Source organism: Salvia hispanica, chromosome 2, assembly GCF_029641045.1.
Source record: "Salvia hispanica isolate PSC_SH4W2 chromosome 2, Shi_PSC_v1, whole genome shotgun sequence".
NCBI classification, from domain to species: domain Eukaryota; kingdom Viridiplantae; phylum Streptophyta; class Magnoliopsida; order Lamiales; family Lamiaceae; genus Salvia; species Salvia hispanica.
Window position 1 is genome coordinate 7,545,969 of NC_142693.1, and position 11,874 is coordinate 7,557,842.

The 11,874-nt window shown below is 34.9% G+C and overlaps 2 protein-coding genes and 1 pseudogene across 3 annotated transcripts; 2 read left to right on the plus strand and 1 right to left on the minus strand.

The window, feature by feature from the left end:
* The first annotated feature begins 623 nt into the window (after positions 1 to 623).
* Positions 624 to 1,583, plus strand: LOC125202546 (ethylene-responsive transcription factor CRF5-like). The gene has a single exon (XM_048100958.2). It carries the CDS (start codon positions 703 to 705, stop codon positions 1,525 to 1,527), a length of 825 nt encoding a protein of 274 aa, XP_047956915.1. The 5' UTR covers positions 624 to 702; the 3' UTR covers positions 1,528 to 1,583.
* A 5,165-nt stretch (positions 1,584 to 6,748) lies between these two features.
* LOC125204533 (uncharacterized) lies at positions 6,749 to 7,621 on the plus strand. Its single transcript, XM_048103222.2, has 2 exons — positions 6,749 to 7,022; positions 7,094 to 7,621. The coding sequence occupies exons 1-2, from the start codon at positions 6,795 to 6,797 to the stop codon at positions 7,502 to 7,504; spliced, it is 639 nt and encodes a 212-aa protein (XP_047959179.1). The 5' UTR covers positions 6,749 to 6,794; the 3' UTR covers positions 7,505 to 7,621.
* Positions 7,622 to 8,092: 471 nt separating this feature from the next.
* Positions 8,093 to 11,016, minus strand: LOC125204524 (CMP-sialic acid transporter 1-like; annotated as a pseudogene). Its single transcript, XR_016135952.1, has 8 exons — positions 10,860 to 11,016; positions 10,633 to 10,716; positions 10,102 to 10,309; positions 9,854 to 9,932; positions 9,359 to 9,528; positions 8,935 to 9,121; positions 8,714 to 8,791; positions 8,093 to 8,648 (listed from the first exon to the last, which is right to left on the minus strand). The product of XR_016135952.1 is annotated as a CMP-sialic acid transporter 1-like (transcript).
* Between the last annotated feature and the right edge of the window lie 858 nt (positions 11,017 to 11,874).

Below are 11,874 nucleotides of genomic sequence, written 5' to 3' on the forward strand. Positions count from 1 at the left end.
TCGATGATGTGGTTGAAAAATAATGATTATGTCTTTTAGTATATATGGAATTTGGAAAGATTAAACTTGAAAAGATGTTATCGATTATGTGGTTGTAGATGAAACTACCTAAGTTATCGAGCCAAAAGAACTTGGGATGCAAGTATCACAAAATCTTAACTAATCGGTATTAGAGTATTTAAATGTCACCAAATATAGGGATGTAAATAAAATGATATGTATTCCTATATTAGTGCCTATATTTTACCGGATTTGAACACCAAATATATTCATAAAGATATTACAGAAATGATTGGAATTGACCGTGACATGCAAAATTGAATTTAATACTCCAAATTTAATGGCTTCAAATAAACTTTGCCAAATTAAATTAGAAAAATACTAAAAGAAATCAGTAACGTGGACTGTCCGGATCTGATCAAAAAGTGTAAATTGAGAAAAATGAATTAATTGAATCCTTCAAATTCAAATTGATTCGGTTGCAAAGATACTAATTTCCTGCTAAAGAAAAGGTAAAATTAATTGACTCCACTGAGTTAGGATACTAAATACTCTCTTCCTCACTCTCCCCTTATAAATATACACAGAATCTCACTCTCCACTCTTCATTTCCAAATTACTCCCATTGCTTCTTAATCCCTCTTAATTCCCCTTAATCCTTCTTAATCAGTTACAAACAATTTCTCATTTCTATGTTTCACAATGAGTTCAAAATATTTACCCATCAAATATTCGGAACATAAAAATGTCACCACAAAGCGCCTCCAATGCGGCGGCGCGCCGTGCCACGCGCCGCGCGTGGTGAGGATCTTCGTCACGGACGCCGACGCCACCGACTCCTCCGGCGACGAGGGCGGTCCCACCTGCGGCCGCCAGGTCCGCCGCCACATCCACGAGATTCGCCTGGAGAGGGCCCACCACTGCGGCCATCAGGCGCCGGTCCGCCGCCGCGCCGGCGACAGAGAAGACGCCGGAAAATCAGGCGCGAAGAAGAAAAACAAGCGGCCGCCGGCGCAACGGCCGCTGCCGGCGGCGGAGAGCGGGGAGGGGAGGAAATTCCGCGGCGTGAGGCGGCGGCCGTGGGGGAAGTGGTCGGCGGAGATTCGGGATCCGGCGCGGCGGGCGAGGGTTTGGCTGGGGACGTTCGGCACGGCGGAGGAGGCGGCGATGGCGTACGACAAGGCGGCGATCGAGATACGCGGCCACAACGCCGTCACGAATTTCATGAGAGTGCCGCCGGAGCGGGCCTCGCCGGAGAGCACGGAATATTCGGACAATGTGGAAATAATTGGCGGCGGCGGCGGCGGCGGGTCGCCGATTTCTGTTTTGGGATTGTACGGAAATGATGTGAAGAATGAGTACGAGGTTTCGATGGAGGAATGTCTGCCGTTGGATGATGATTATGATTCGTTGTTGGAGCATTTCGATTTCGATGATTTGCCCTTGATATGCGACGATATTAGCGTATCTAAACTAGAAATCGACGATTTCGGATCCTTAGCTTGGGATTTTGGCTCCTTAATTTAAAAAAAAATGTGAATGGGAAAAAAATATGGAGTATAGTAATAAATGTTTATTAGTTAGTGGAGTAGTATATTTTTTTCCTTAGTCTATTATTTTCAATTTCATGAGATTTCTTCTGTAATTTAGTGTAATTGAATTGTAGAGTAATAAATCTACATAAATCGTAAATGCAGCTTGAATTTTTAATCGAACTTTAGTTTTTCTTAGTAATTGTATAATATTCCCTTCCTTGTTTGGTATTGAAGAATATGTATTGATTTTTCCCTTTGTACGAATAAAGATCTGAAATAATCTTTAGAGACAAATAAGATTTGAACGCTGGAAATTGCCGCGCGAAATTTACTCAAAATGTTACACAAATAATTATTCAAGTTCCATCTCTAATTTAAAGTGAGAGTAATTTTTTTTTTAAACTGTCTTTAAATATCACATACCAAATTAAAGATAAAAAAGTATAAAATCAAAGCAAATGTTTTGTCATAATTTATTTTGATATGCGTTTTGAGTATTTTACTAGTACTATTTATTAAATAATGTATTTTGAAATGAAGATTGTGATAGTGTATATATATTTGAGTACATTTTTAATTTGAGAACCATTTGAATATACTTCACAATCGTAATTTAGGAGATTCAGTTGAAATAGATGTTGGAAAATATGTGTATATCTTCACGCACGATTGCCAATATGATTTGGAAATGTAATCCCTTCCTAAAATATTGATTAAGGTAACTATATGTAATACGTCAATTCATTTTTAAAAAAATCAAAGCAATATCCATGAAAAAGGTTTAAATGTAGTATACTAAAGGTCAAAATATAAAGTTAGAATTTATGTAAATTTATTTTTTCCTTATTTATTTTTGTATTTATGGAGTAATTAAGACGGGAAATGTGGAGTCTTTGGTAACAGTTCAATGGTTTAAATTTTGTTCTGCATTCGGCTGCTTAGCTTCCCTTCATTTTTACATTTTACGTGTAAGGTATTATTATAGAGAAAATTGAAATATTTAATTTTAGGTAGATGACACGCTAAAACTGATTAAATTGATGAATATAATAAAAATTTCACAACCGCTAAATATGTAGAAAATATTCAAAAGGTACTCACTTTTATGCTTAATAGAGGTTTACGTTAATGAGTTACACTGGACCAAGAGGTTATTGACCAGAAAACAAATAATGAGCCTGGACTCTGGATAATGGGACCTACACACTGACAGAGTGAAGATGGGAAAAGAGCCCTATTCTATTAACATATTAAAGAATATTAGTTCAATGTGTGATTTGAGACTACGATTTTATTTTTATTTTTCTTTTTGTTATTAGACAATGTTATGCCAATTAGAGACTACTTAACTAAAATAAGAAAGTAATGGAGTAGTACTTAAACTGAAATAATGGGAAACATCCAATATGAGATTGTTTAGGTTTTCAAAGATATAAAAATAGAATAGAATAGGATAGACGATACTATTACATACCAAATAATTGGAAACACGTGTAGACAGACTATGTAGACATATTATCTTTTAATTGCTAATTGCTTGCTATTGTATATTTCTTTATTTGTTTGAACGAGAGAGTTTTGGCAAGGGCTGAAGGGGAAGATCTAGATTACGATGCAATCTTTCGCGAGCTTTTTGGGAGGGTTAAGAAAAGGAAATAGGTTCCTGGAGCTGGGCAAGCGACAAGCTTGTATTTTCCATCTGCTACCTGCTCAGCTGCGGGTCTACATCTTCCGGTTCATCTGGCCTTGGCACTGAGTAGGTTGATGAGCTTCTCGAGCGACGAGTACAGCCATTGCATCAAGAGATCAAAGAATTGCGGGAGCTAGTAGTATTTGAACTAAATTGTGGGAACTAGTAGAAGTATTTGAACTAAATTTGTGATCTGATTGAATTGAAGTGTGAAACAATATTTTGTATCTATATAAAATTTGAATTTTCGTCATTCAATTGAGTTATATCATACTATGATTTGAAAAAATAAATCCTAATATTAATTTATAAAAAAATTACAAATATTTAATAGAAAGTATTTTCGAATAGATGCTGAACAGCGAGCACGGCGGTGCTTGCAAAATGAAGTCAGGAAATGGAATTATTTTTGCGAGCACAAGAATGCTCGCGAAGTTGAATTTGCGACAACATTGAGGAAGTATTGCAAGCAAAAAATGCTTGCAACGGCCACCAGATTTTGCAAGCCATTTTGCGAGCACTAGTCAATGTGCTTGCAATTTTTCAGCATGTGCTTGCTAATGTTCTCGCAAATTTTACAACAAGCGAAATGGGTAGCACCCTTTCTACTCGCAAAGGCAAAATGACATTCTGCGAGCATATATCCTTAGTTGCAAATCAACGTTTTTTTTAGTGAAAATATAAGTTTTTATAGGAATATTATAAGGAAATTGCGATAAAATAACAGTTATAAATTTTTCTTTTCCATGCACATAATCAAATACTACTACTAAGTTCAATCACGGAGTAAATCATAAATCTTATGTACTATATAATCGATGATTAATAGAGACAATATATCACTCCATGATTATAGACCCTTTCCTAACAAAATTACCATTCTCTACCTCTAATTTTTGAAATCACAAATTCTAGGCAAGTTGTAGCCCACAAAAAAATGCCCCGAAGTTCAATAGACAAAATAAGACAGATTCTAATGTTAGCTACAAAACAAGATCTCGAAGTTATTAAGAAGGCAGTTTGATAGGATAAATACCCATCTATTTTGTTGTTATATGATAAAAACATAACTTAAAATAGATTTTATCATATTTTATTAAATTTTCGTCCCTACCAAACTAGTAGGAGTACTACTACTTCTTTAAGTATTAACTGAACAAGCCTCAACCAAATTGTATGTCCATAAACCCCTTTAGGCAACCAAATTTAACTAGAAAGTATGAATGTTTAGTACTCCCTCCGTCCCATAATAAAAGCATATTTTATTTGTTAATTAATATTGTATATTTATACCTTATCTCTAATAGAAACTTATTTTCTAACTGAAATTGGTAGAAATGCTAACTTAACTTATGTTTCTATTTTAATCATGTGTGTTATATGTGACTAAAAACATTGTTATTTACATGCAATGTACATTTGTTAAATAGAATAATAAAACAAAAGTTTCAACGAATACAGTCATTCATAAAATAACCAGGGCATTATCTTATTAAAACTCTATATCAATGGATGCTTAGATAAACGTACATTGACATCTGATAACATATAAAATCAAAGAAGGCTTTTTGCCCCAAGCATAAAAATTTACCCAAAATGATTTATGTGTATATTTGTCGGTTACTCCGTTTCTGTCAGTTGTACTTTTCGCATAAAATTAATTGTTCATGTGCTGTAATTAAAAAAGAATTGAAAATTTAAGGATATTAAGCATTAGCAAATTAAGTAAAAAGTGGCGGAATTGGAAATCAAAAGCTTAAGTGATAAGTTAAGAGTAACGTCTTGATTTCTATTTATTTCAGCTAACGGCGTGGCATTAATTTGTGCAAATTGAACCAGATAAATATGTTATATGTGTCAACTCTAGTTAATTGCTACATTATAAATTTGATTGAATTCTCAATCGTTTCATATTTTACAAAATTTATAACTTATGCATATGTCTCGTAAAATCAAAATAAAAAAGTGAAGCAGTAAATAAATTGGATTCAATTCACGCCATTTCAAACGTGGTATGAATATAATTGGATTTTCAATGAAATTTCATTTAATTCTTACTGCACTATGCTATTCTAGTTCAACGATCATGCTATCTAAAACAAACATATGGGCCAAGCTGAAACAGTGAAATCACTAAAATAGGATAAGTATATATTTATCTTTCATAAAGTGGTCGCTGGAAAATTTTCATGCTTGCTAAATATAAAAATTACTACTACTAGTTTATTTTTGGTCTTGCCACACACACGCACACACCCCTATATTCGATTAGGACAACACGGAAAAATATTTAGTGAAAGCATTTTCCTAGATTGCATTTTCCAAAAGAAGAAATGTAGGCTGCAATTCAAAATATGTGTATTAACAGTATAAGGAAAGGGAAAAAAATTCCTAGATTTATCTTTGTTGATTAAAATTCGAAAATGATTGAACATTTTAAAGTACATGATTCCCAGCCCCAGGTGATTTAAAAGCTCATACAATCTGGAAAAAGTGCAAAACCAAATAAGGGGGCTATTGGAAAAGATTAAAAAAAAAGTGTTTTAAATTAGAAAAGAGAAGCCAAATTTAGAAAAAAAATTACTAATTTTCATTACTATCAATATAACTCAATAACCAAGAACTTGGGCCTTTTGTAATTTGGGCTGAATGTATGGATCCATTTACAAAATTAAAGCTTGATAGAATACATTGGATACCTTTTTTTTTAAAAAAATACACTAGTTAAAAGAGTTGAAGGTTGAAACTTATTAAAGAAGATTAAAACATGAAAATAAGTAATTTCAAGATAAAACATATTGCTCCTAACATGTTTGAGATATCAAATTATGGAACATTCTTACTCCATATTTCAATATATTCTAATGGACTAAATATTTTTCATTTTGCATTTCAAACGTACTACACATATTCTTAAAATTGCATAGTTCTAGCTAGCCAAAGACATAACAAAAACACATTTTTAGTGGATTAAAAATCCTATAGTAATCGTTAATCTACATCATATGCACCTACAACACTAAAATCCATTCATGATTTCGACTCTATATATACAGGTAAGAATCCTATATTCATGGTCTAAGTTTTCCTTTTCATTTTCCAAGCTAAAGAGACATTAGAAATCTAGAAATCATTATATTATTGAAGAAAAAAGATGGAGTATTTGATTCACATTCAGAATATATATATTTGAAAATGTATAAATAGTATGTTCTTGTTGGTGGGGCAACAAATAGCTAAGGTTATTTTGTATGATTCTCAAACCACCAAACAAAAACTTATCTTTGAGTCCAACCAAATACCACAAGAAAATTAGCAAATTATAAAGACAAAGAAAAGGTGCAATACACTCACCACCAAATGCATACCACAAAAGCAAAAGCTTGGCTCCATCCAAAAAATAATGACAAATTAATAATAATAATAAAAAAAAGAAAACAAAATCACAGGGCTCAGATCAAATCCTTGAAAAAGAAGTAATTGGTCGAAAATATAAAAGACAAATTAAAGAAACAAAACCATCATCAAACTTGTTTCTTTTTTCTTTCTTCCCCTTTTATTTTCTTACAATGGAATTGAAGAATCATGACAAGATACATATTCTCGCTGACAAAACATTAGGCTTGCATCGGAAAATCGACAACATAATCAATGAGCACAGCTTCAACTTGTGCAGCCACTGCTCGAGCCATGGCCGCTACTGCATTGTAGCGGATAGCAGCCCGGACGAGAGAGCGAGGCTGATCGCCATAAGCGATTCTCTCAAAGAGCTCCACACCCTCATGCTTTCTCTAGAGGTAACCTACTATACTACCTCTTTATGTAAACAAACACCGCGCATTTTTCAACGTTTAAAATTTGTATGTAGAAAATGAGATCGAATCACAAGGCGCAAATGGATGAAGCATTAGGCCGGATCAAGGAGAGCAGAGAGGTGGTGAGGGAGAGAGCGAGGCGATGGTCGAAAGAGGAGAGGGAAAATGAGGGTGTTATTGCGGAGGTGATTGAATTTGTGGGAGATGGTGAAGAGAGTGATGGATTGTTGTGGGAAATGGATGGCAAGATTCAGGAGAAGAAGAGGAGTGTGAATGGAATCTATAGATTCTTGGTTGGAACAGCGAGATTCGGATTGGAATTTTCGGTTGTTTTTGCTACGATTTACATGAGTTTGGAGTTTGCTAGGAAGCACAAGAATGGAGGTATGGATGAATCAAGAATGCAGACACAATTCAATGGTGACACTGAGGTTCATTTAGATGTTTTGTGTGGGCGAGGCTGAGTTTTTTAGTGTGATAGTTTGTTTTGTTAAAAATGTGACACTAAATTTACTACTAACTCAAGATCCCTTGTTCTTAACTATACATGTTGTTCTAATGGAAACAGAAATTCAACTTTACTCTATAGTTTTCCTATTTTTTGCCACGAGTTGATAGTTTAAAATTTACAATAAATGGTTACTAGCTACGATTGATTTCTCCATAGTGGAATATAAATTTGGGACTAGTCTGTCTAATTTTTTGATCTATGAAATTTATCATAGAAATTATATTTTCTCCTGGGCTTTATTATGCATTGGGTATATTTTGGCCCAACTTCCTTATCCCTATTCTTTTTATATTTTTTTTTCATAAATTGTGAGTTTTTTTTTCAAGGGGATAAATGATGAAATTTTGTAAAATGTTCTAAACAATAAGTCGAATTCAAGTGTGTCAAATGACATGTTTCATTTTGTATCGAATATGAGTTTGGATTGAACTTTTGACCGTCCCATACATTTTGTGTTACATCTTCATACTAATGTGAAGTTAGATTTACTTATTCCATATTTCATAAATCAAAATTAGGATAGCAATAGGCAATAATCATGGACAAGCCAGAATTGGTACAAATTATTTGATGAAATTACCCTTGAATGTAAGGATGATATATGTACTTGCTACCGTATAAGGATTCAAAAAAATTAAGCACTACACGACTTGGGTAGGCCATTGATAATGCAACAACAATTTGCTATGTATAGTTAGTTGTACCTGGGAGAAAAAAGTAGGCATCCCTCACATCTCTCGTTGTCAGTGGTTGCGGCCGCCCCCACCAGTGGTGGCACTTGACGGAGAAATCACCCCGTACTGCCTAACTGTTGTACGTATCCCTGTGGTGATGAAGTCTTAGTTCCATGTTTCTACCTCTTCCAGGTTCCGAGGATCGGAAAATATTCCTCTGTGCAATTTCCCGAATGAAAAAAGGGATGACAAGAAAGGACTGAGGTTCACAAGTGCACTCTAGGAAGTTGTTTTTTGATCACCAGAAACTTCTCCTACACTTTCAGGTGATGCTTTTGCTGTCAGGGGCAAGTCCACGAGCACGGTTGGAGGGGCAAAATACATGTGCAGCGACATCATGCAGATAATGATTCCCAAAAAGAGCTGTGTGCATTGATTATGTAAGACGAAAGTGGGAAGCACCAGAGATTGAATGTACTACTACTCACCTGAAGAGTCGGTTTGAAATTGAAAATGTACACAGATACCAGCATTGTCAATAACATGGCCATCGACGTGGAATACACCTGTTGATAAGGAAGACAGATTCCATTCATTACTTCATGCCATACTAGAAGAAGAAGAAGAAAAAAAAGAATAAAAAATGATAATTTAGCCAAAAGTCATTACAGGAAGAAATTATATAGTGAAAAAGTGAAGCGACAGGCACCTTAACGATGTTATCTGCATACTTCATCAACCATGATACTAACAGCCCAGTCGAACCAAGATTTAACACTACCAGCCAAGTTGTTGCACTATATCCATTGAAAAGGCGTCGCCACCATGGACCATTCTCGAATCCACTTCTTAAATCATCAGTGGTAAGCTTGGCCATGTTGAACATTGCACCAAATCTGGGAGGGATTTGCTACATTGCATCAATAAATAAATACCCTTAACATGCTCCTAACTCAAGTCAATTCACAACAAATGAAGAAATAAAATGTAAATAAGAAACCCCCTTTCCCCTGTTCTCCGAGGAAAAATCATGGTATGTGGCCAGTTTACTAGGGCAGTTCATATTGAGTAATTATATTGATCTCATGTAAAGTAGAAACAGTGGTCCGTTAATACCAAAGAAGGAAACTCACGTGTATAATTGAATATTTTGCCAATATAAGCTGTCATTGTTCTTTTTCATCAAGAATTCTGTGTAAACACCGGCCAATGCAGAGAGACAAGCAGATAATATACCCAGCATGTATCCTTGAATTGGAGACGAGAAAAGCGACTCGCAAGAAGTTTCTCCACAACCTTTGACCTGTGTTGACATAAGAATAATGACTCAGATTAAAAGAACCAGAATGCACATTGGCCAGGACTAGTTAGAGTTACACGAAAAGCTATATGTGAGTGTGGACAATGGTCATAATCCAACTCTTAAACTGCTGTCTGTCAGTAATTACTGCAAAACAGCAGTTTTCACAATGATTATCTGGAGAACTCTTCAGTCTAATACAAAATTACAAACCAACACGAACAACTTATACCCTTAACAAGTTATTACAACAAAAATATTCCCACTGTATTTCATTTGTCATTGTGGTTTACATTAAACTAGAAGAGTAAGTAAATCCAAGCTGTACCTGGCTCGTGGTTGTTCCAATAGCCAATAGAACGATAGCCATCCACTGCAAATTAGAAAGCTTCCTCCTCAAAAACAGCCTAAAACCGGAAATAAAAAAGTATATGCCAATTGTAGAACATCAACATCTACATAAGAAAAAGCTGTGTGTAGCCTCTATATTAAATGAAGCAAAGTGTTCGGCTGTTCGCATAGTCAAAGTTCCAGTTACTGATAAGTGATATATATTGCCAACAAACAAGAACACACCTGAACAGTATTCCAGTCGTAACAATCTTTAAGTTTCCCATTATCTGATAAGTGGAGGTATCAACATAGGTCAATGTAGCAAACTGCACATTGTTGTGAATGAGGTATATGACAGAAGGAATTGGATACAACTTCTCCAGTCAGTCGTGATTTTAGGAGGAGTTGACGCCTGACATTCTCTCCACAGCATCATACTAGACACAATGAGCTGCATCCAAACAAAAACATGATACTAGCTAATAAACCACTAAAACTTCACAAATCAACACAGATACAATTATAGAAATTATTCTGATCTTCCAATCTCTTAATTTCTGTTAAACTTCCTCCCACCATTCAAAAGAAAGCATGCCTATCTCAAAATTAGGTAACCAATAAGATCGAAACAAGACAGATAGTTACACTGATCAGCTCCTTCAAGGCTAACACTTAGGCTTCTTTGACTTAATGAATAGGAAAAAAATCAAAAGATGGAGTAAAGTTTGAAGCTAAGAGGAGTAACCATAAATTTTGAAGAATGAATGCACTCACCTTAAAAACTTCAGCAAGAAAAGGCACGGTGGCATAGTCATACTTGTAAGCCCCGTTACTCTGAGATAATGTCGTCAATATTCCCTGCGAAATTCAACCAAAACGAAGAAACCCTCATTCCAAAATCACATTTTGGGGGCCAATTATGAAACAATACATTCACATATAAGCAAATTAAGTGTGTATTCTAAGTTTGAGCTGTAATCAGTAAGGGAGGGAGAGTGAACCTGGGAGCTTGTGAGAATGGTGAGGAATGAAGCGACGACGTACCAGTGCATCTTCTTCTCCCTCCACACTATGAAATTGCTCACTTGTACATCACGATTCAGAGCCGATTTGATCTCCACTGAAGAATTGTGATTGTACCCCTTTGATTTGAGACTACGGAAATAAACCCCTTTATTTTGTATAATTACGAATAAGCCACGATTTTAGTAACTCCCTTTTTCGTATTTTTATTTCGAAAATCCTCAAGAAGATATTTCTCTCACTCTTGAGTCTCCGTCCATGAAATATTGTCCATAATTGCTATTTTGGTTCCTTCACAAAATAATATTCAGATATACTTTTTACCATTTTTGATAATTGGAATTCATTTTCTGTAACTCACTACACTCACATTTTACCATAAAACCAATACTATATAACGTGGAACTTTCCATTAATTTTTTCAACTCATTTTCTTTCACGCATTTTAAAACTCAGACCAATTCAAAGTGGAACTTTATATCGTGGACGGCGAGAGTAGAAGGAGTACATAAATGACTAATTTTTTTTTGTTAATTACTAAGGATATATAGACCAACCCAGTGACTCTTCCCCACTCTGATTTTGATTAAAGATAGACGAATCACATGTCACTCCACCACACCCTTTGGTAGGCCTGCTTATTCGGCCGGTTCCGGTTCTAACTGGACCGGTTGACCGGTTAACCGATTTCAAATTTTCATAAATCCTAGAATCAGAACCGGGACTAGAACCGGCCGGTTCTGGTTTGAAACCAGAACCGATGTATAATTTTAATCCGAATTTATTTTATAATTTTAAATAATTCAATACTAATAAAATATCAAAACATTTAAAAATTTAACAAATAATACCTAAAAGTTCAAATAAATAACAAAAAATTGCAAACCAACAATACAATAATATTCATAAATGGGTAAGAGAATACTAAGTGTAGTAGGTTGGATTAGTTTATGTTGGCAATTCTTTTATAAAATAAGGACTTTTAAAATTTAA